Here is a 25,022-nt window from a genome sequence, read left to right on the forward strand (position 1 = left end):
AAAGGTATAACATGTTTAAATGTTTTGGGGTTTTTTTAATCATTGATTCATATCTTTACTTGTTGCGTTGAATGGAAATAAAATAAAATAAATGAGAACGGTAGATTTAGCGGACATATTCCACGTGGTCGTCCACAGGACTGTTGATGCTGCCAATACTGACTTGGTTGTGGACATGTTGGAGTCTTTGCTTCTGCACGCTGTGCTGAACGCCGTAAGCAAAGTAAATGATTAAACCTGTTTGAAAGCAAACAAATAGTAGTCACTGGTAAAGAAATATGATGATGATAATTTACAAAGAAATAAGAGAAAGTAAGGTTCATTATTGTTATGATTATTAATGTTGGGGACATACCTATAGCCATCCACACTGCATAGCGAATCCACGTGTCTGACCCAAGTTGAACCATCAGATAAATATTGATCAACGTGCTCAATATAGGAAGCATCGGCACTAAAGGAACCTGGAGATGTGAATGGACAAACACACAACAATTTCAATGAGGTTGAGGTCAGGGCTCTGAAGTTCAACTAGTCTTTATAGCCTACATGTAGCATGAGGAATGGAAGCTTGAGAGCCAGACGTACCATGAAAGCGGCTGTTGTCTGACTTTGAGGTTGTCTCCAAATGAGGAGGAGAGTAAAGATGAGCATCAGCGTCACCATGACGACACAGAGCACGCTCCACCACTCTGACGACTGCAATGAGCTCACAGCTTGCGATATGAACAAACTCAAGATGGTGGCTAAAAGTACTGAGGAATAAATATTTCTCCTGAAAATCAGTGGGTGTTTATACTTACGAACGTATTCTATATCATCATGATAATTTATGAAAAATACTTACTGATGAAAACGCTCAAAACAGAAACGTTCTTTGAGGTCCGTGAGGTACATTGTGAACCAGGGAGGAATAATCCACTGACTGTAAATGTTTCCTGTTTGTTGTCATTAGGAGGAACACTGACGTCTGCTTGGTATCTGTCGATACATGTAGAAATATGACAAAATAAATTTATTCATCTAAAACTTATCAACATCATTGTTTCCAAACACAATTGTTGGAATACTAATAAAGACTTATTTTTGTTTACAGCATCAACACAAAGCTACGACTTCACCAAATGTCTAACATACCAATGAGGAAAGCAACTAAGACATACATTAAAACATTACCCACTCTAAAAAAAAAAATCCTATGTTGTTTCTTATGATGTACCGAAAAACATTACCTACAGCAAAAAACACTAGTCAAAAATCCTCTATTTGTCATGTGTAGTGCTTTGCTGTTTTAAAAAAAAATCTACCACAAAAAAAGTTTATCAAAGAATCTATATATTACAGAAACACACTGCTGTTTTTAAAAAATCTAACATAAAAACACTTGTCAAATATCCTCTATTTGGGAGTAGGGTGCCGTTTAAAAAAAAAAATCTACCACAAAAAAACCCTCGCCAAAGATCCTCTATATAACAGTAACGTGCTTTGTGTTTTGGGAAGAGTGTGCAGTGTTTTTGAAAATATACCACAAAAAAGCTCATCAAAAATAATCTATTTGAGAGAAATGTGCTGTTTTTGAAAAAAATCTACTATAAAAAAACGCTCATCAAAGATTCTCTATTTGGTTGGAGTGTGGAGCCTACTCAGTGGCCTAGTGGTTAGAGTGAGATCGGTAGGTTGGGAGTTCAAACCCCGGCCGAGTCATACCAAAGACTATAAAAATGGGACCCATTACCTCCCTGCTTGGCACTCAGCATCAAGGGTTGGAATGGGGGGTTAAATCACCACAAATGATTCCCGGGCGCGACACTGCTGCTGCCCACTGCTCCCCTCACCTCTCAATCATTGGTACTTTAACTTTAACTTTACAGTATATATATATATATATATATATATATATATATATATATATATATATATATATATATATATATATATATATATATATATATATATATATATATATATACACACACATACATACATGCATTATATATATATATATATATATATATATATATATATATATACATACACATACATACATGCATAATATATATACATATATATATATATATATATATAAAATGTGACGTGTTTTTTAAAAATCTACTACAAAAACGCTCATCAATGAGTCTCTATTTAGGAGGAATGTGCTGCTGTTCTTAAAAATCCACGACATAAACGCTCATCAAAGATCCTCTATTTATTTTATTTATTTGAATTAGGACAATGCATATTCATCAATATAGAGCAACAATGTAAATATGCCAGAGTTTTAGCACAACAACTAATTTTTATCTGCTATCCTGGGAGAAGAGTGCTAAAAATGTATCAAAAAGATACCCATTAAAGATTGTCTATATTACAGGAACGTGCTGCTGGTTTTAAAAATCTACTACAAAAAGGTTATTCAAATATATGTTATATTAAAACAACGTGCTGCATTTCAAAATGAAAAAAATCTACTAAAATGCTAGTCAGAGATCCTCTATATCAGTGTTTTTCAACCACTGTGCCGCAGCACACGAGTGTCCATGAGATACAGTCTGGTGTGCCGTGGGAGATGATATAATTTCACCTATTTGGGTTAAAAATATTTTTTGCAAACCGGTAATTATAGTCTGCAAATTATGTGTTGTTGCTGTCTATAGCTTGGCAGAGTAACCGTGTAATATTCTTCCATATCAGTAGGTGGCAGCAGGTAGCTAATTGCTTTGTAGATGTCGGAAACAGCGGGAGGCAGCGTGCAGGTAAAAAGGTGTCTAATGCTTAAACCAAAAATAAAAAAAATGTGAGTGCCCCTAAGAAAAGGCATTGAAACTTAGGGAAGGCTATGCAGAACGAAACTAAAACTGAACTGGCTACAAAGTGAACAAAAACAGAATGCTGGACGACAGCAAATACTTACTGTGGAGCAAATATGGCATCCACAGAGTACATCCGAACATGACATGACAATCAACAATTTCCCCACAAAGAAGGATAACAACAACTGAAATCTTCTTGATTGCTAAAAAAAAGTATGTGTGGGAAATGTCGCTCAAAGGAAGACATAAAAGTGCAAAAGGAAAATATCCCAAAAAAAAAAGAGAAAAAGCCACCAAAATAGGAGCACGAGACAAGACCTAAAAGACTAAACACAGGAAAACAGCAAAAAACTCCAAATAAGTCATGGCATGATGTGACAGGTGGTGACAGTACACCTACTTTGAGACAAGAGCTATATTGATGCATGGTTGGTTACAGTTTAAAGGGGAACATTATCACAATTTCAAAAGGGTTAAAAACAATAAAAATCAGTTCCCAGTGGCTTGTTTTATTTTTCGAAGTTTTTTTCAAAATTTAACACCTCCCGGAATATCCCAAAAAAAAAGCTTTAAAGTTCTTGATTTTCGCTATTTGCGATGCGACTGTCCATTTCCCTGTGACGTCATACAGGGCTGCCAATACAAACAACATGGCGGTTACCACTGCAAGATATAGCGACATTAGCTCGGATTCAGACTCGGATTTCAGCGGCTTAAGCAATTCAACAGATTACGCATGTATTGAAACAGATGGTCGGAGTATGGAGGCAGATAGCGAAAACGAAATTGAAGAAGAAATTTAAGCTATTGAGCGAATAGCTATTGACGCTATTCAGCCATAGCGTGGGTGTACCTAATTAAGTGGCCCATAGCATGGCTGCCTTATTAACATCGCCGGTAAAATGTGCAGACCAAACGATCAGGACTTTCGCCTCATGTGACACTGGAGCAACTTAAATCCCTCGATTGGTGTTTGCTTCGCATTAAATGTGGGTATCTAGTTTCAAATGTACATATAGCTAGCGTAAATAGCATGTTAGCATCGATTAGCGTAGCATGTTAGCATCGATTAGCTGGCAGTCATGCCGTGACCAAATATGTCTGATTAGCACATAAGTCAACAACATCAACAAAACTCACCTTTGTGATTTCGTTGACTTAATCGTTGCAAATGCATCTGCAGGTTATCCATACATCTCAGTGCCATGTCTGTCTTAGCATCGCCGGTCAAATGTGAAGACACTGTGGTACATTCGATGGGGGTCTGGGGGCAGATTTCTTGCCAGTGGTGCAACTTGAATCTCTCCCTGTTAGTGTTGTTACACCCTCCGACAACACTCCGACGAGGCATGATGTCTCCAAGGTTCCAAAAAATAGTCGAAAAAACGGAAAATAACAGAGCTGACACCCGGTGTTTGTAATGTGAAAATGAAAATGGCGGGTGTGTTACCTCGGTGACGTCACGTTCTGACGTTGTCGCTAAAAGACCGATAAACAGAAAGGCGTTTAATTCGTCAAAATTCACCCATTTAGAGTTCGGAAATCGGTTAAAAAAATACATGATGTTTTTTCTGCAATTGCGACGAAGACTTTTTACTTTCACCGGAGTTTCGTTTTTTAATGATTTCTGCTGGTGGCGTGCCTCCGGATTTTTTCAACGCAAAAAAGGTGCCTTGGCTCCAAAAAGGTTGAAAAACACTGCTCTACATCACAGGAACTACTGCTGATTTAAGTAACCTGCTGCAGAAGCAATGTTTGTCCATAGAACCGCAGTCTGCTGTTTGCAAAAAAGGTGCAGCGAAAACGCTCATCAAAGATCCTCTACTTTATATTTTTAGTAGCCAGCTGCGAAAACAAAGGTTGTCCATTGACAGGAGTGCTCACACTGGTCTGCTCTGATATGTTGAGCAAGCCGCTGCAGTGTTTGACAGTACATGAAAAAAAAAGTCTAAGAGTGTAATATTACACTGTGGTATTACCTTAATATGAGGATGCATATGGCAACAAGGGTGTATGCAAACAAGGTGCCGATGGACATCATGTCAACCAGAGACTTCAGGTCAAACAGCAACGCCATGATTGCTGCAAAATGAGCGGCAAACAACATGTGTCATCCTCTCATCGAGTTTGTATGGTTGATGTTGTTGTTGTTGTTTACCTGCCACGACACCTGAAACCAGGGTAGCAATGACAGGACTTTGTCTGTCACTCATCTTGCTGAGCGGGCTGAAAAGAAGGCCGTCCCTCGCCATGGCGAAGAGCACTCTGGGCATTGGGAACATTGAGCCCAGCAGGCTGGGAAATAAATAAATAAATAAATTCTCTTCCACACTAAAAAAAAAAAACGTGAGGACGCTGCGTTTACCTTGTGGACAGAGCGCACAGAGACCCCACGGCCACCGCGTACTTTGCAGGACCCCAGCCCACGTAGGTAAAGGCTGCAGGTAGCGGGCTGTTGGTACTCAGCAAATAGTACGGCATCAATAAGGTGAGGGCGGCCGACACGCCGAAATAAGCCAGGAAGCAGATGAGGAGGGATGCCACGATTCCCAGTGGGATGGATTTTTGGGGGTTCTGAACTTCCTCTCCTGGAGAAAATGGAAAAACATGTTTTTAAGGCGATTTAATGACATGACTTAAAATAACCAAGTACATCTAATGAGATGAATATAAGATCAATATTATTCATTATTTAACACAATTTTCATTATTATGGTTTCCTATTGGCCCCCCTTGTAATGCATGCAGTGTAATATCTCAAATTGTGGTGGGTGGGCTACATCTAGTGCGGGGGTCGCCATACAGGGGCTCCCTGGGACTTTTTCAATAATGTATGAAAATGGAAAAAGATGAGTGAAAAAATTTATTTTTTGTTTTAATATGGTTTCCGTAGGAGGACCAATGTGACACAAACCATCTTATTTGTTATAAATCCCACTGTTTGTATTAAACATGCTTCACTGATAAGAGTATTAGGCGAGCGCTGTTTTGTCCTACTAATTTCAGCAGTCCGTGAACTCACTGCAATTTGTTTACATGTACAACTTCCTCCGATGCTGTCATATAAATATGTGTTTTATGCCACTCCTCCTTGTCCACCAAACTTTTTATGCTGTGCGTGAATGCACAAAGGTGAGCTTTGTTAGATGTTATTGACTTGTTGGAGTGCTAATCAGGCATATTTAGCCACTGCAAGGCCTGCTCAGTGGCCTTGTGGTTAGAGTGTCTGACCTGAGATGGGTAGGTCGTGAGTTCAAACCCCGGCCGAGTCATACCAAAGACTATAAAAATGGGACCCATTACCTCCCTGCTTGGCACTCAGCATCAAGGGTTGGAATTGGGGGTTAAATCACCAAAATGATTCCTCAACACGGCCACCGCTGTTGCTCACTGCTCCCCTCACTTGCCAGGGGGTGATCAAGGGGATGGATCAAATGCAGAGGACAAATTTCACCACACCTACTGTGTGTGTGACAATCATTGGTACTTAAACATAACTTTAACTTTTTTAACCTCCCAGGGCGTGCAACAAGGGGATGGGTCAAATGCAGAGGGTAATTTCACCACACCTAGTGTGTGTGTGACTATTAGTGGTACTTTAACTTTAACTTCATATGTGCAAACTAATCGATGCTAGCTAGGCTAACTGTATGTACATATTGCATGATTATGCCACAATTGTAGGTATATTTGAGCCCATTCAATTTCCTTTACTCATTTCCTATTTAATTTACATTTGCATAATATCTGTATGTAATATTGGCTGCATTACTGATAGTTGTTTGTGTGCCATGTTGTTCCAGACCACAGCAAATGTTACCCAGCTTGCCAAAGATTGTAATACATCTATACCTTTGGCCACTCTATTCCAGTCATTTCTAGGAGTTATCTCACCCTCTGAGAAGCCTCATTTTTACTAATGCTTCCAATGTTGTAAAAATGTGTAAAATAAATATTACATTTCAACATTTCTGTCAACGAAGATTTGCATCAGCCTGCGACACATAGTCATTTTGATAGTAGTCTACTATAGCTAATATAGACACTTACATCAAGTGTTGCCTTCATTACAACACTTATGTAAAACTTTTGTTTTTTTGCCGCAGATTAGTTTTTTGTATTCTTGGTCCAATATGACTCTTTCAAAAATTTGAGTTGCCGACCTGATCTAGTGGTACTCCACTATGTACATGGAGTATCATGTTGATGATGTGTGTGCATTGTGTGTAATGTTACAGTGGCCAAAATATTAAATATACTTGTTAAATAAAACCTATGCCCAGTTTTTAATGAATCATTAGGCCTACTACGCTACTGTATTTTAATGTTGATCATTATAGTACTTTTTTCTAAGGTGGTGCTTTCGGGGAAAATAATTGAGAGCCACTGTTCTAATCTATTAGCAGTATTTTTATGAATATAATATTGTTACGTGTACCTGTTGTTGCAATGCAGTCAAAGCCAACAAATGCATAAAAGCAAGTAGCAGCTCCTGCCAATGTTCCCTCAAAGCCAAAAGGGAAAAAGCCTCCTGTGCCATAACTCAAAGTTTCATTCATCGTTTTGTTTCTGCCACAGAAAGAAATGACACAATTAAAATTATACAAACCCATAACGTATTTACTGTAAATGAAATAGACGCCTAAGGCTCCAGTGGAGCCAGTATGATTACATAGGATTCATCTAGTTAATAATTAGAGATGTGTCTCAATACTTATGTCCATGTTATGGATGATAATAAAAAAGGTGAATACTCATATGCATTGATGAGATCCTCTTCACGGGTGTACCAGTTGTTGATGTCGCCCTTTATGAAGCCAGCAAGGATAACAAAGAGCAGCACTAGGATGTTGACGGCTGTAAAGACCTTATTCACTATGGCCGACTCTTTGACGCCAAATGCAAGGATACCTAAAGAGGACAGGGACACACACAAGGCATCTCAAACCTTTTCAACTAATACTGAAATAATACAAATGCATATTTCAATATTTTGTCAGGGAGTTTAAAAACATGCCTGCCAAGAGCATAATAAGGCCAGCAGCGAAAAAGTCTGGGTAAGGAGCTAATCCTGGCAGATTCATGGCAGCGTGTTTGCCCAGGGAGTTGGCGATGTTATTTCCAATGAGTTCATCAAAAGTTCCACTCCACGCTCTGGCCACACTTGAAGTGCCTGACGACAACATTGGGACATTTAAAAAAAATGATATATATTCAAACATTTACAGTATTTATTAAGGAAGGATTGTATTTACCCAGTGGCGTTATGAAAGAAATGGCAAGGCGCCAACACATATGGCAGTCTTTGGTCTAATACAGTGGTTTTCAAACTTTTCTCACCAAGCACCACCTCAAACAACATTTGGCTTTCAAAGTACGACCATAATAACCAACATTAAAATACAGTATTGCCATTGCATTTGTTGCTAGGTAGATTTAATAGGGAACAATAAATTCCAAAGTAAATTTCATAGGGCACAATTATTGTCAGAGCACTTGTTGCTGGGTTAATTTAATAAGGTGCGATTAATTCCATAGCACTTGTTGCAAGGTAAGTTTCATAGGACACAATTATTGTCGTTGCACTTGTTGCTTCATGACTTCTATAGGGGACAATTATTGTTTTAGTCAGATTTAATACAACACAATTCCATAGCTCTTGTTGCTAGGTAAGTTTCATAGGGCACACTTATTGTCGTACTTGTTTCTTAATGAGTTCTATAATGGAAAATTATTGTTTTAGCATTTTTTGCTAGGCAGATTTAATAGAACACAATTAATTCGATAGCTCTTGTTACTAGTTACATTTTATAGGGCACAATTAATGTCGTTGCACTTGTTGCTTAATGAGTTCTATAGGGGAAAATCCTTGTTTTAGCATTGGTTGCTAAGCAGTTTTAATAGAACACAATTAATTCCATAGCACTTGTTGCTAGGTAAGTTTCATACGGCACAATTATTGTCATTGCACTTGTTGTTTAATAAGTTCTATAGGGGACAATTATTGTTGTAGCATTTGTTGGTAGGTAGATTTAATAGAACACAATTTATTCCATAACACTTATTGCTAGGTAAGTTTCATAGGACACAATTATGGTCATTGCAATTGTTGCTTAATAAGTTCTACAGGGGACAATTATTGTTCTAGCATTTGTTCCGAGGCAGATTTAATAGAACACAATTAATTCATTAGCTTTTGTTGCTAGGCAAGTTTCATAGGGCACAATTATTGTCATTGTACTTGTCGCTTGATGAGTTCTATAGGAAAAAAATAGTTTTAGCATTTGTTGCTAGGCAGATTTAATAGAACACAATTGATTCAATAGCTCTTGTTGCTAAGTAAGTTTTGTAGGGCACAATTATTGTCATTAGACTTGTTGTTTAATAAGTTCTATAGGGGACAATTATTGTTGTAGCATTTGTTGCTAGGCAGATTTAATAGGACACAATTAATTCCATAGCACTTGTTGCTAGGTAAGTTTCATAGGACACAATTATGGTCATTGCAATTGTAGCTTAATGAGTTCTACAGGGGACAATTATTGTTCTAGCATTTGTTCCGAGGCAGATTTAATAGAATATAATGAATTCCATAGCTCTTGTTGCTAGGCAAGTTTCATAGGGCACAATTTTTGTCGTTGTACTTGTCGCTTAATGAGTTCTATAGGAAAAAAAATATTGTTTTAGCATTTGTTGCTAGGCAGATTTAATACAACACAATTAATTCCAAAGCACTTGTTGCTAGGTAAGTTTCATAGGACACAATTATTGTCATTGCACTTGTTGTTTAATGAGTTCTATAGAGGACAATTATTGTTCTAGCATTTGTTCCGAGGCAGATTTAATAGAACATAATTAATTCCATAGCTCTTGTTGCTAGGCAAGTTTCATAGGGCACAATTATTGTCGTTGTACTTGTTGCTTAATGAGTTCTATAGAAAAAAATATTGTTTTAGCATTTATTGTTTAATAGAACACAATTGATTCAATAGCTCTTGTTGCTAGTTAAATTTCATAGGGCACAATTATTGTCGTTGCATTTGTTGCTTAATGAGTTCTATAGGGGAACATTTTTGTTTTAGCATTTGTTGCTAAGCCGATTTAATAGAACACAATTAATTCCATAGCACTTGTTGCTGGGTAAGTTTCGTAAGACACAATTATGGTCATTGCAATTGTTGCTTAATGAGTTCTACAGGGGACAATTATTGTTCTAGCATTTGTTCCGAGGCAGATTTAATAGAATATAATTAATTCCATAGCTCTTGTTGCTAGGCAAGTTTCATAGGGCACAATTATTGTCGTTGTACTTGTCGCTTAATGAGTTCCATAGGAAAAAAAATATTGTTTTAGCATTTGCTGCTAGGCAGATTTAATACAAAACAATTAATTCTAAAGCACTTGTTGCTAGGTAAGTTTCATAGGACACAAATATTGTCATTGCACTTGTTGTTTAGTGAGTTCTATAGGGGACAATTATTGTTGTAGTATTTGTTGCTAGGCAGATTTAATAGTACAAAATTAATTCCATAATGCTAGTTGCTAGGCAAGTTTCTCAGGACACATTGTCATAGCACTTGTTGCTCGGCAGATTTCATAAGGCTCAATTCTTTGTCAGGCCCCTCATTTCAAAGGGAAGAATTATTGACGGAATTATGGTCAAGGCAATCGTTGCTCGGCAGATTTAAAAAATAAAATAAAAAATTACATCAATTAATAGAACTTGCTGTCAGGCAGATTTAATAGGGAAAAAATATTGCTATGGCACTTGTTTCTCTGCAGATTTCATCGGGCACAATTATTGTACTAGCACTTGTTGCTAGGCAGATTTTATAGATGACAATTGTTTTCATAGCACTTGGTGCTAGGCAAATTTCATTGGTTACAATTACTTGTCCAGGGTGCACCCCGCCTTCCGTCCGAATGCAGCCGAGATAGGCTCCAGCACCCCACCTCCCTACCCCCCCCGCAAACCCATAAGGGACAGGCGGTAGAAAATGGATGGATGGATGGACAATTACTGTGATAGCACTTGTTGCCAGGCAGATTTTATAGATGACAAGTACTGCGATAGCGCTTGCTGCTGGGTGGATGTCATACGTCACAATTTATTCAATAGCACGTATTGCTCAGCAAATATTGAACACAATTCTTGTCATAGCATTTGTTGCTGCGTACACTTTATAGGTGACATTAAATATCATATGTTGCTAAGCAAATTTCATAAGGTGCAATTAATATTACAGCACTTGTTGCTTGGTCACAATAATTGCCATTACACTTGTTGTTAGGCAGATTTCATTGGGCACCATTGTACATTTCAAAAACTGAAATCCAAGTAGTAGTATATACCAGTACCTGAAATCAAGGTTAAAAAATACTCAGATTGAACAATAAATGTTTTTTCTTACCAGACAATTAATACTGAATGTTAGTTTGTACCATGAATTGATTATCGTGGACCCCGACTTAAACAAGTTGAAAAACTTATTTGGGTGTTACCATTTAGTGGTCAATTGTACAGAATATGTACTGAACTGTGCAATCTACTAATAAAAGTTATGTTCAATCAATCAATCAGTTGGAATGTAAACGACAATCTAAGTGAAGATATACAGTTCTACTTAAAATAATAGAACACTACATCCATCCATCCCTTTTCTACCACTTGTCCCTTTTGGGGTCGCTGTAGCCTATCTCAGCAGCATTCGGGCGCAAGGCGGGGTACACCCTGGACAAGTCGCCAACTCATCGCAGGGCCACTACAGATAGACAGACAACATTCACACACTAGGGCCAATTTAGTGTTGCCAATCAATCAATCCCCAAGTGCATGTCTTTGGAGGTGGGAGGAAGCCGGAGTACCCGGAGGGAACCCACGCAGTCACGGGGAGAACATGCAAACTCTGCACAGAAAGATCCCGAGCCAGAGATTGAACCCAGGACCTTCGTATTGTGAGGCAGACACACTAACCCCTCTGCCACCATGCTGCCGAGAACAACACAGTACTTTTTAAATATTACGTGCTTATTTTAAGTACTGCATCTCCAATTAGGCTTTTTAAATGACAAATAGATTAGCGTCATTACTATCCATAGCATGTAGGCCAAGGGTGCCCAAAGTGGGACCCAGGGGATAAAATCAGCCTGTTGAGTTATTTTGTTTGGCCCGCCGCAGGGTGGCTTCCCAAAAATGTGTACATATTGATACTCTTTTAGGCTGACGCAATTATTAATTGCATGTCCGCAAGGCTAAAAAGTTTCCATCTTTGATGCTCAGCACTACCTTAAATATTGGTGATATGAAAATAAACTCTTACTTATTGTGCGGATATCAATTTACAGCATGGGTGTCAAACTCTGGCCCGCGGGCCAAATTTGACCCGCCATGTTATTTAATTTGGCCCTTGAGGTAATATCAAATTAAGATTAGAGCTGGCCCGCCGGAATTATATAGCGGCGATGCTTCTGTAACACTTCATTCACCACTGATACTCGTACTTGCCAACCCTCAAAATTTTCCCGGGAGACTCCCAAAGTTCAGTGCCCCTCCCGAAAATCTCCCGGGGCAACCATTCTTCCGAATTTCTCCCGATTTCCACCCGGACAACAATATTGAGGGCGTGCCTTGAAGGCACTGCCTTTAGCGTCCTCTACAGCCTGTCGTCACGTCCGCTTTTCCGCCATACAAACAACGTGCCGGCCCAGTCACATAAAATATGCGGCTTTAACACACACAAGTGAATGCAAGGCATACTTGATCAACAGCCATAAGGGTCACACTGAGGGTGGCCGTATAATCAACTTTAACACTTTTACAAATATGTGCCACGCTGTGAAGCCACACCAAACAAGAATGACAAACACATTTCGGGAGAAAATCCGCACCGTAACACAACATAAACTCAACAGAAGAAATACCCATAACCCCTTGCAGCACTAACTCTTCCGGGACGCTACAATATACATCCTCGCTACCACCAAACCCCCCCCCCAATTTTTATTTGAATTTTATTTGATATGCCATTGATATTTATTATAGATAATGCATGTCAAAAATAAAGCTACATAAGCCTTGCTTGTTTAATATTCAATGCAAAACTTGTTTGGGTCCCTATTAAAAGGTGAATTTGTTCAACCTTGGCCCGCGGCTTTGTTCAGTTTTAAATTTTGGCCCACTCTGTATTTGAGTTTGACACCCCTGACTTACAGTATAATCGTGGCCCACTGGTACATTTTTGATTTTTGGCCCTTGGAAGCAAAACCTTTGAGCACCCTTGATGTAGACTGTCATAAATGCCATAAAATATGAAATAATTACCTATGACGTAGGACAGTAGCAGGTTCCATCCAGTAATAAAAGCCCATATCTCCCCCACTGTCACGTAGCTGTAGAGATACGCCGATCCGGTCTTGGGAACCCGAGCTCCAAATTCGGCGTAGCACAATCCCGCAAACACCGAGGCTACGGCTGCTATCAGGAAGGAAATGATGATGCTGGGCCCGGACACGGTTCTGGCCACCTCTCCGGACAGCACATAGACGCCGGCCCCCAATGTGCTGCCCACCCCCAGGGCCACCAGGTCAAGGGTCGTCAGGCAGCGGCGAAAGTTGGACACCTCGCCTTCGGGCTCTAGGGGTTTCCTGCGTGAGAGACTCTGGAGGAAGAGCACCATCTTTGCACCAGACATCCTAGAGATGCAATATTGTACATGAATATATTTGTTCATGTGCAAGGCCTTGTGGGAAGCCATGCATTCATTATTATGACATCTTGGCAGCACTCTAGTCATATAGAGGATCTTTGATTAGTAAAAGGTCCTCAAAAACAGCAGCGTTAGGGAATGACCATAATTTTTAGGGTAATGCACATCTTATATTGCACGTGGAATATGGTCAATTTTATTAGGAAAATGAGTGCCTTACCTTTCTAGCAGAGTGCCGCAGCATGTGAGACGGACCACACGTTCCGCGCAAATACATCCATCCATTCGCCGTGAACTCCTCGCAGCTCGGCATTTTTGACGCATCGCGTTACATTTCAAAGGTATGTGCCATTTCTGGGAAAAAAAAAAAGCAAGAGAGTGAAAGAGAGGATGATAACGAAATGATGGAAAATGGCGCTGGGATGACAATCGAGTAATAGGCAAAGGGGAATCGGGCCGTGTCTGCGTGTGCGCGCAGGTCATTAGTGTTGGCGACTGTCAAACTACTGCTTGTATCAACGTTTTAAGAAGCTTGGGGAAGAAAAACAAAAGTTCAACACCAAAGCGAAACAGCACAAAATAAGTAATTTAGGTTTAAAATGTAGGGGGGCAGATTGGTTCAATTGGGGCCCTTACAGATTACTATTTGGGAGACCCCATTAGACATTTTTTTCACACTTTGTTTGATGTATATGCAACATTGTCCATACTTTTTAAAATCAAACTTGAATTTAATTAGGTGCATGTTTTGTTTAATAATATTTAACATAATTTTTTTCATCTTCCCAACTCTATTGCGACCAGAATTTGGATGCAGTACCATCGTCTTTAGAGGCAAGCATCAACATTGTGAGACAGTGTGTACGCGTAGGCAATTTTGTCATTATATCCTAATCAGCGATGGAGCAGGAAACAGCTAGGAATACGTTTATGGGAAAAAAAACTATTTGAAGCGCTCTGTCATTCAAAAATGTACACATACTGTGTATATACAGTATCTGTACAAACATACATATAAACATACTGTACATATACAAGTCCACTCATGCATATAATCACGTTTCATTAAACATATATTAAGGTTGTTGCCCTCTGGGAAACTGGGTAACACACGGCACACGGAAAAAGCTTTATTGTTACTATAACAATCTTCAAGGTTAATATAGTTGGCATCTCTTTCTCCTCCTCCATTGATCTGCTTTCTTTTGTATTTCAGGTTGTCATTACATGTATGTATTGTTGCATTTGAACAATTTTATTGTTGATAAGAGTGATACATTATTGTTATTTTTCATTACCAATAATGCTATTTCTATTAGTGTTTGTATTGCTATCCCTGTTTAAATAAGAAAATCTAATTTCAGTAGGCCTTTAAGTGGTATCAAGAATCCTGTTCCTGTGCGCTCGTACATACTGCACATGTCAGAGATCAGGCCTCCAGCATTTGGCAATGCTAAAAGCACAAATAAATATTTTTTCCCACCTCGTCCTCGGCCATGCATGCGGCTTATGTCACGCCGCCAGTGCACATAGTGACAGGCTGACGGTGATGCTGCCTGAGCCCGGCACACAGGGTCGTCAATACGTTGTAAAGTCAAATAGTTTTTAGACCTGTGCTCAGCAACAGATTCGCTCATCCGAGCAGAAGGGAGATGTTTGAGGAACATAATGGTGCAGTCCACAGCTTCCTGGGATTCACACTTCACCTCAGAATATTAATAAGGCGGCACGATCATTACCAAGTTCAAGCCATTATAAAAGATTATAAAAGATGCTAATCCTGCCACATGTGTATAAAATAGCATTTTTTAAACCACTTTTACTAAAACCCTGCTGTGATTTTGGGGTGAGTAGCTTTTATTAGCAGAAGGAAATGGACAGACCTTCTCCTCGTTAATGATTGATCAGCACCAAGAGAGCTGGGAAAAGTAATTGTCCACTGAAGTCATTCCACACTTAAGATATTCTCGGTTAAACTTCTTCAAATGACTTGCTGATGTTCTGCAGTTTGGTAGCGTGACTTGCCGCACAGTCAGCAAAAAAAAAGGAACTTGAGTGGTAAGTTGACGTTTTAATTGTGATTATTAATATGGATCCATTTTATTTTGGCCAATCTTTGGGGGGGGGGGGGGGGGCATTTGGCTAAAAAGTCTCTGTCGGTTCTCCTTTTAACTTGTGTTGATGTTGCTTATTTTTTATCATTATTATTTAATCACATTTGAATTGTCTCTTGCCTGTCTTTTCTTCACTCTGCAGCACTTCCAGCAATATAATGTGTGTTATAAATTAATCGTTATTATATAGAATTATAGCAAAGTATGTGTCAGTGCTCGATGAGTTATTTACCATCTTTTTGTTTTTGCATACTTTGTGCACGATATGATCTCTTCCTCTTATCAACCTACACGTATTTTTTTTTTTTTTACATACCACAAACCTTTTTAAACTGGACACTTTTTATATTATTTTTTTTGCTGCTACTCTACAGTTTTATAGAGTGAATGTAGATTTATTAGGTAATCATTTATTAACTAATTTGGCCATTCTGTAAATTACTGTGTTGCCACTGTCTGTGAATTATACTCCGGGTTTTGGTTTTATTCTGAGTTGGAATATTTGGGGTGTATATGTTGTTTTTCCTAAATGGGAAAGTCCATTAAAATATAAGGGTTTAACACAAAATTTGCATTGCTGCATTTTTGTGTAATTAATAATTTTTGGTTTATCGATATGCATGGATGAATGACCATGAATGGATTAACGTGGACACCGACTTAAACAAGTTGAAAAACTTATTCGGGTGTTACCATTTAGTGGTCAATTGTACGGAATATGTACTGTACTGTGCAATCTACTCATAAACGTTTCAATCAATCAATCAATCAATGGTATTATGTGTGTATACTATATATATATTATATATTTTGAAATTGAAGGTAAAGAGCCATATTCAGTCACAGGTCAATGATCGCTGACTTATTGATGTTTGTTTAATATTTTTTGCATTAATTGTTATTTACTGTGTTGTTCATCATTTGTCATTCTATTATTATTCATAGTTCAAGCCCCAATTGAGGTATTTGTCTACTTTGTAACTCTAACTCAATTTTTTTTTTTTACTAAAAGCAAACATCCACTGCAGAGGATGCTGGTTCTCTGGAGGATATATGAAGTTTTGCAGTAAATTTCTGGTCCCTGAGACCAAAATACTTACACACTGTAGCATGGGCATTAAACTGCTGCTGAATTTCCCCCAGGGATCAATAAAGTACTTTCTATTCTATTCTATTCTAAACTACAAAACTGATGAACTTTAATGAAAGAAACACCAACTAAGTGGCATCAAATAGATTTTCGATAAGTCGAATGGTTGCTGAATTTTGTATTAGAATGGCCAAATTAAATTCAGATGTTTTGGTAGAGGAGAGAATGTGGCGACCATTACTTCATTATCACGCCTCTGCCCAGGCATTTTTCCAGCAGTATTAGCGAGGTGTAGGCAGGCAGTTGTTCCTGGTGACTGGGTTCACTGGCCACAGAGAGAGGCTGCAGGAAGGAGGCTCATCAGACTGTGACTCCTTTCCTCTCTGCAGATCATGAAACCGCTGTGATAAAACTGCCTCTTTCTCTCTTTTCCCTGCGTACAGATATTGTCTAGTGTGAGAATGAACGTAACCGCGCAGCACAGCAGCAGCAGCAGCAGCAGAGATAAGAGTTGAACAAAATACCATACTTTGCTGGCAAACAAAACAAAACCAAAAAAAAGATGTTATTTGTTCTCTGCTATCTGCTGCTCTTTGGCTCCACCTGTGTCCTTTCCACCTACGGGCCTCATCAACGGGCGCAGATGACAGGTGACATCTTGCTAGGAGGATTGTTCCCCATTCACTTTGGGGTTGCATCCAAAGACCAAGACCTGGCAGCGCGACCTGAGTCTTACACAGTGTGTCAGGTGATCTGTGCCAGTATCAGTGTTATTAGGTACATCTGAGAAATCTAGTCAGATCCAGTTGAGAATAATCAGTTTTAAATCTCTCGCCACTTGCCTGGTTTCTGCTACTTTCCCTACACGCTTTGGCTAATTGTCATTTTTGCTAATCAAATGCACATGTGATCGTCTAACCCACCTTTACCAAACTCACCACGTCATTTGTTATGGCCTGCAAACACCTGGAAATGATATAACGTACAATGGGGAAGGGATTAGTATGGCCCAATTCCAGGGTGGATCTTGCATGAGAGGAAGAGGGGGCGTTTATCATTTTGCAATGCAGTGAGCTGAAAATGATAGAAAGGATCAACCTACGTAGCAACTGACGATGTGGTCGAAGTTGGAATTTAAATTTTAATATTTTAAACATTTTAAAATATTCAACACTCTACTGCCATCTGGCAGCTAGAGAAGATAGTGCCCCAGAAGACAGACGAATGGGGCCATATGAATCCCGTTCCTATTGTCTCAATTTCCCCTCCGTAATTATTAAAGAGTTTATTATTGAGCTTCTCTAACTAAATGTATTTGTTTGTTCCATTTTGGCAGAAAAAAATATATGTACTCCATGAAATGGCATAGCTTTTCAAATTTGATATAATCCAATAATGCAACAAATATTATCATACTTTTTTGGGGGTCAAAATAAAAATAAATACTGAAATATTTGTTTGATTTAGGATTTCGTGCAAGATATGCATCAAATTGTACATTGTAAAAACAACGATCCATTTTACGGTGAAATTTATGGTAGTTTATTTCAGTACACTAAATTGAAAAAAACTCTTGTTTTTTACGATAAAATTATGTCAACTGAGTTACAAGTCTTCAACTGTAAAATCTACAGTTGCTGTTTTTACGGTGTATAACTGTAAATGGTGTATTTGTTGTGTACCAGAGAAGGGAAAGAGGCGACAACCAGGGTAGGACTGCAGTTTACAAGGTTTATCTAAAACCTTTGATGGATACGTGGCCTGTGTATGCTACTCAAAGTAAACGAGTGTTGACTATGTGTAATATTAAATATGTAAATGTTACCAAGGGTTGTTGTCTGTAAATGTTGGTTGTATCTTTTGTCGTTATCCAAGAGGGCAAAGCGAAGAGGCAGGTCGTGGACAGGCAAGAGGTCATGGGCAAGAGCAGGGCAGCGTGGTCTGGGTCCGAGCAGAGAGGTTGTGGATCAAGGAGAGCAGTCAGGAATCCGGATGGGAGTTGAGTGACAAGGCACAATCACGGATGACAGGGAAGTCACTGAGGAAATACAAAAGGACATGAACCAGGGGAAAACACGGAGACGTAGAGCAAAACAAGGGTGAGGAAATCACTGGGAAAACAGGGAATGCCAGACGTGATGCTTACTGGAAGGTTAGCGACGTTCTGGCAAAAGTTCCTCGGGTCAGGTGGTCTTTATGCTGCTCCGTCTCATCAAGTCCAGGTGTGTTGATTATTGATAGAGTGCAGGCTCGTTGCTGCGTGGGCGTGCTGCGCTCAGCACGAGTGAGGGCGTGCCTGAGCGTGCTGTCAGCAGAGGCGCACACAGCTCCAGCCGCCGAGGAAATGCGGGTTCGACTCCGCATTATGACAATACCCCCCCCCCCCCCCCCCCCCCTCCCCCCCACTCCTTATGCGAGGCCCCCGACGAGCCCCGGGGAGCATCAAGATTGGCACGGTAAAAATCCTCCAGAAGAGAGAGGTCGACAAGATAGGAGACAGGAACCCAAGATCTGTCCTCTTGTCCAAATCCCTCCCACTCAACCAGATAAACGAGCCCCCTATCTTGTCGACGGACTATGAGGATCTCCTTGACCGTCCAAACCTGATCTCCATTAGGCAAGAACCTAAAGGGTGGAGGTGCAGGGACAGGAGGGGACAGAGCACTCTCCGCTACCGATTTAATTTGGGAAACATGTACAACAGGATGCCGCTCGACCGAAGGTGGGAGAGACAATTTAACAGATGCAGGGTTTATGATAGAAATGATGGAGAACAGACCAACATAACGTGGAGCCAATTTTCTTGATGGTACCTGGAGACTGAGGTCCTTAGTAAGAAGCATCACTTCTTGTCCTGGTTTATAGGACGGGGCTGGAAATCGATGACGGTTGGCGTTGCGACACATTTTCTCGGATGCTCTTTTCAAAGCTGCACGAGCGACTCTCCACACCCTCTGACACCGTATAATATGAGCTCTAGTAGAGGGAACAGCGATCTCCAGTTCCTGTTGGGAGAATAAAGGGGGTTGATAACCTAATGAGCACTCAAAAGGGGACATACCGGTAGCGGAGCTCTTCAATGAGTTATAAGAAAACTCCACCCATGGCAGAAAATTGCTCCAGGACGTGGGTTGATGACTGACGACACATCGGAGCATGGTCTCCAAGCTTTGATTAGTTCTTTCAGCCTGCCCGTTGCTCTGGGAATGGTGTCCTGATGTGAAGCTGACCGAGGCCCCAATATCTTTGCAGAAGGCTCTCCATATTTGCGATGTAAGCTGAGGACCTTGGTCAGAAACGATATCCACCGGAATCCCATGTTGTTTGATGACGTGAAGTGTGAGGAGGTCAGAAGGCTCTGATGCAAAAGGTAACTTTCGCAGTGGAATAAAATGGGCTGCCTTGGAGAAACGGGCTACTATAGTAAGGATAGTTGTGTTACCTCTGGAAGCTGGAAATCCTGTGACAAAATCCAGGGCGATGTGCGACCAAGGACGGGCAGGAATGGTGAGCGGGTGAAGAACACCAGCAGGAGGCCTGTGTGACATCTTACTACGGACACAAGTTGAACAAGCAGCAATGAACTCACGAGTGTCCTTGGCCATGGATGGCCACCAAAAATGTCTTCTTAGTAGTGATAGTGATCTTTGAAAACCAGGATGGCATGAGAACAAGCTGGAATGTCCCCAATCCAGGCCCCTAGGTCATAGCTCTCGGTGGAGGAACAGTTTGTTGGGTGGTCCACCTCTCGGTCCTGGATTGGAACGCAGTGCAGACTTAACCAGGTCCTCCACTTTCCAAGTAACCATCCCAACGATGCGAGTGGAAAGAAGGATGCGTTCTGCCACTTCCGGACTGGTGGGCTCCTTCAGGAATAACCAGGACAATGCGCCAGCCTTAGTGTTCTTGGATCCGGGTCTAAAAGAGAGCACGTAATCAAAGCGAGAGAAAAACTGCTGCCACCTTGCCTGGCGATTGTTGATTCTCTTGGAAGCACGAATGTGTAGAAGTTTGCTGTGGTCAGTCAGAATCTGAAGTTTGTGTCTGGCTCCTTCCAACCAGTGTCTCCATTCCCCCAGGGCCTCATAGACCGCCAATAATTCTCGGTTCCCAGCATCGTAGTTCTGTTCGGCTGGGGTCAGGCGCCTGGAGAAGAAGGCAATAGAGTGAACCAAATTGTCATTCTTGGACCGTTGAGAAAGAATAGCCCCAATCCCCGAGTCTGAGGCGTCAACCTCCACCAAAAAGGGAGTGTCTAGGTTGGGATGGACTAGTATGGGTGCAGAAACAAAACGCTCCTTTAACTCCTCAAAGGCCTTCCTCGCCAAAAGAGTCCAAGCAAAAGGTACATTTGTAGATGTAAGAGAACGGAGTGGAGCAGCAACTCTACTGAAGTCTTGAATAAATCGACGGTAAAAGCCAAGGAACCTCCGAAGTTCCGTCCTCGAAGTATAGTTGCGGCCACTTTACCACAGCCTCCACCGTCTTCGGTTCCGGCTTTATGTGACCCCTTTCGACCACGAATCCCAGGAACTCCACTGAAGAAGAAAGGAAGCAACACTTTTCAGCATTCACAAATAGACAATTTTACAATAAATGTTGCAGGACAAGTCAAACATGTTTCTGGTGATCAGAGAGGTAACGGGAGAAAATTAGAATATCATCGAGGTATACCACCACGAATTGATCCAGCATGTCCCGGAGGATGTCATTGACAAGAGTTTGGAAAACAGCAGGTGCGTTGGTGAGTCCAAAAGGCATCACCTGGTACTCATAATGACCCATATGAGTGTTGAAGGCCATATTCCACTCGTCACCTTCTTTGATCCGGACCAGGTGATAAGCGTTACAGAGATCCAGTTTGGTAAATATGGTTGCAGGTGCCAGTGGTTCAAAAGATGAGTTGAGTAGTGGAAGAGGGTACTTATTCTTAATAGTGATGTTGTGAAGGTGACGGTAGTCAATGCATGGACGAAGAGATCCGTCCTTCTTGGCCACGAAAAGAATCCCGCCGCCAGTGGAGACTTGGATTGTGTAATGATGCCCGAAGCAAGGCCCTCGGTGATGTAGTTCCTCTTAGCTTCTTTCTCTGGAAGAGAAAAGTTGTATAGACCGCAAGGTAGCGTTAGGGATGGTTTTGAAGATAGGCAGAGTCTGGTTCCTAGAGGCACCTCTCTGGCCTCGCTCAGCTGCTCGTTCACAAAGTCAAATGTCAAATTGGAGGGCCAGTTCAATGAGGTCTTTGCAGGACGTGGGTCTGTCCCTCAGTACGTCCTTGATTTCCTCAGAAAGACCGGGACGGAACGCGCTTTGGAGCGCCCGGTCATCCTAACCGCTGTCTGCCGCCAAAGTCGGGAACTCTAAGGTCTAGGCTGCCACGGAGCGTGATCCCTGTGAGATGGAATGCAGTCGTCCGGCCGCATCCCCCCCATCCTTGGGGTGATCAAAAACAGCCCGGAATTCAGCACGAAAGGCAGCATAGTTGGAGTTGAGCCCAATAGTCCTGTCCACTGCAGCTGTAGCGCACTTGAGAGCCGGGCCGGAAAGTAAGGAAAAAATAAAGGCTATCTTGGCACAGTCGGAGGAATAACGGGAGGGCTGGTGATGAAAAGTGAGGTCACATTGTACCAAAAACCCTCTACAAAGTTCAAAGTCCCCTTCAAAGGTTTTAGGGCTGGCAATCTTGGGCTCTCGTTCCAAAATGCTGTGTTCTGGTCCACAGACTGGATGAGCACAAGGAGGTACCACCGGTCCAGAACTGGCCCCGGGGCACATGTTGTAGAGCCTGGAATATAGTTTGGTAAAGGCTTTCTTTAGATGATCCTCAAGGGCAGTACACCAAACCTGATGTTCGCTAACGACGGAGCTAAGGATAGCTAGGTCGGAAGATATGGCTATCTGGGCCTGGGACTTGCCGCTGTCGCCTGGTTCCGACATGTTGTTGGCCAGAACGTACTGTTGTGTACCAGAGAAGGGAAGGAGGCGACAACCAGGGCAGGACTGCGGTTTACAAGGTTTATCTAAAACCTTTGATGGATACGTGGCGTGTTTATGCTACTCAAAGTGAATGAGTGTTGATTATGTGTAATATTAAATATGTAAATGTTACGAAGGGTTGTTGTCTGTAAATGTTGGTTATATCTTTTGTCGTTATCCAAGAGGGCAAGGCGAAGAGGCAGGTCGTGGACAGGCAAGTGGTCATGGGCAAGAGCAGGGCAGCATGGTCTGGGTCCGAGCAGGGAGGTCGTGGATCGAGGAGAGCAGTCAGGAATCCGGATGGGAGTTGAGTGACAAGGCACAATCACGGAGGACAGGGAAGTCACTGAGGAAATACAAAAGGACATGAACCAGGGGAAAACATGGAGAGATAGAGCAAAACAAGGGCAAGGAAATCATTGGGAAAACAGGGAATGCCGGACGTAATGCTTACTGGAAGGTTAGCGACGTTCTGGCAAAGGTTCCTCGGGTCTGCTGGTCTTCATGCTGCTCCCTTTCATCAATCCAGGTGTGTTGATTATTGATAGACTGCAGGCTCGTTGTTGCGTGGGCGTGCTGTGCTCAGCACGAGCGAGGGCGTGTCTGAGCGCGCTGTCAGCAGAGGCGTCTCTTGGCGCACTGTCAGCAGAGGTGCACGCAGCTCCAGCTGCCGAGGAAACGCGGGTTCGACTTCGGGTCATGACAGTATTATGGTAAAAGAGTGGCAGCACATTTGCCAGAATAAAAAACAATTGTGGTTTCCAATTACAGTAATGTATTGTAAAATACTGTATATTTGACAGTAAAATAAATTTTAAAAAATTACTGTAAAAACGTTTGGGTTTTTTAACATTGTATGTAAAAATGTATATACAGTAATAATCAAATGCAAAGGCAATTTCATATATATTTTTGCTGTTACAAGCGACATCTGATTACAACCATTACTGTCACATGGCTCTCAATGAAAATTAGTTTGACACCCCTGGTCTAAATATGTGAATTATTTATGTTTAGTGTTTTTTTCTTGAGAAGGCTTTAAAAACAGTATTTGTTTCTTCCTGTTACTTACTGATACTGAATACTGTCAAGCACATGCACAAATAGGCTTGTAGTGATGCTCAAAATTTCCCTTTCTCTTGTTGGCCATTTTCACTGTTATCAATTCCCTCCAAAATATTTTTTGATATCTGACAGGTGCATACATTTAAGTTTGTTTGAGAATTCTTCCTCCAAACTGCTACTCGCATTAGTGAATTCAGCTGTTTTGTAACAGGTGAAATAAAAACTATTTTGCACATTTTTGTGTGCCATGTTGTTTAGAAATTGATCTCTTTTCTATATGAGTTCATGAAGTACTTATTTTTCAACACATTTTCATATTATAATGTTACAGAAAGAAAACCATAATGCATTGCAACCAGAGATGTCCGATATTATCGGCCGAAAAAGGCTTTAAAACGTAATATCGGAAATTATCGGCATCAGTTTCAAAATTATCGGTATCGGTTTCAAAAAGTAAAATTCATGACTATTTAAAACACCGCTGTGTACACGGACGTAGGGTGAAGTTCAGAGTGCCGATAAACCTTAGTCACATGACATTGGCAGCCCTTTGAGACACTAGTGATTTAGGGCTATATAAATAATCATTGATTGATTGATTGATCTACGGCTTTTCACACACAAGTGAATAAAAGTCATACTTGGTCAACAGCCATACAGGTCACACTGAGGGTGGCCGTATAAACAACTTTAACACTCTTACAAATATGTGCCACACTGTTCACCCACACCAAACAAGAATGAAAACCACATTTCGGGATAACATCCACACCGTAACACAACATAAAAACACAACAGAACAAATACCCAGAACCCCTTGCAGCACTAACTCTTCAGGGACGCTACAATATACACCCCCGCTACCCCCTACACCACCCACCTCAAACCCGACCCCCCAACCCCGCCCACCTCATTCTCCTCATGCTCTCTCAGGGAGAGCATGTCCGAAATTCCAAGCTGCTGTTTTGAGGCCTGTTCAAAAAAACTATGCACTTTGTGACTTCAATAACAAATATGCAGTGCCATGTTGACATTTTTTTCCATAATTTGAGTTGATTTATTTTGGAAAACCTTGTTACATTGTTTAATGTATTCATCGGGAAATCACAACAAAATTAGGCATAATAAGTTGTTATTTCCACGACTGTATATATCGGTATCAGTTGATATCCATCCATCCATCCATTTTCTACCGCTTATTCCCTTTTGGGGTCGCGGGGGGCGCTGGCGCCTATCTCAGCTACAATCGGGTGGAAGGCGG

At 40.9% G+C, this 25,022-nt stretch overlaps 2 protein-coding genes across 3 annotated transcripts in view; one reads left to right on the forward strand and one right to left on the reverse strand.

Moving 5' to 3' along the window:
* On the reverse strand, window positions 1-19,065 carry zgc:175280 (cationic amino acid transporter 2 family protein). Of its 2 annotated transcripts, XM_061898393.1 has the most exons (14): window positions 18,867-19,065; window positions 18,546-18,758; window positions 13,737-13,870; window positions 13,132-13,502; window positions 7,828-7,983; window positions 7,565-7,721; window positions 7,249-7,379; window positions 5,176-5,398; window positions 4,969-5,105; window positions 4,790-4,892; window positions 848-981; window positions 589-755; window positions 356-464; window positions 1-237 (listed from the first exon to the last, which is right to left on the reverse strand). In XM_061898393.1, the coding sequence occupies exons 2-14, from the start codon at window positions 18,636-18,638 to the stop codon at window positions 107-109; spliced, it is 2,046 nt and encodes a 681-aa protein (XP_061754377.1). In that variant the 5' UTR covers window positions 18,639-18,758; window positions 18,867-19,065; the 3' UTR covers window positions 1-106. The 2 variants fall into 2 exon arrangements, with proteins under 2 accessions (XP_061754377.1, XP_061754378.1); XM_061898394.1 differs by lacking the exon at window positions 18,867-19,065 and having other exon boundaries at window positions 18,546-18,776.
* Window positions 15,408-25,022, forward strand: part of casr (calcium-sensing receptor) — a 25,729-nt gene continuing 16,114 nt past the window's right edge. Inside the window, 3 exon segments of the mRNA XM_061898392.1 lie at window positions 15,408-15,574; window positions 17,164-17,453; window positions 17,455-17,468. Coding sequence (XP_061754376.1) covers window positions 17,283-17,453; window positions 17,455-17,468 — 185 coding nt within the window. The 5' untranslated portion in view covers window positions 15,408-15,574; window positions 17,164-17,282.

Source organism: Nerophis ophidion, linkage group LG04 (genome assembly GCF_033978795.1).
Source record: "Nerophis ophidion isolate RoL-2023_Sa linkage group LG04, RoL_Noph_v1.0, whole genome shotgun sequence".
NCBI classification, from domain to species: Eukaryota; Metazoa; Chordata; class Actinopteri; order Syngnathiformes; family Syngnathidae; genus Nerophis; species Nerophis ophidion.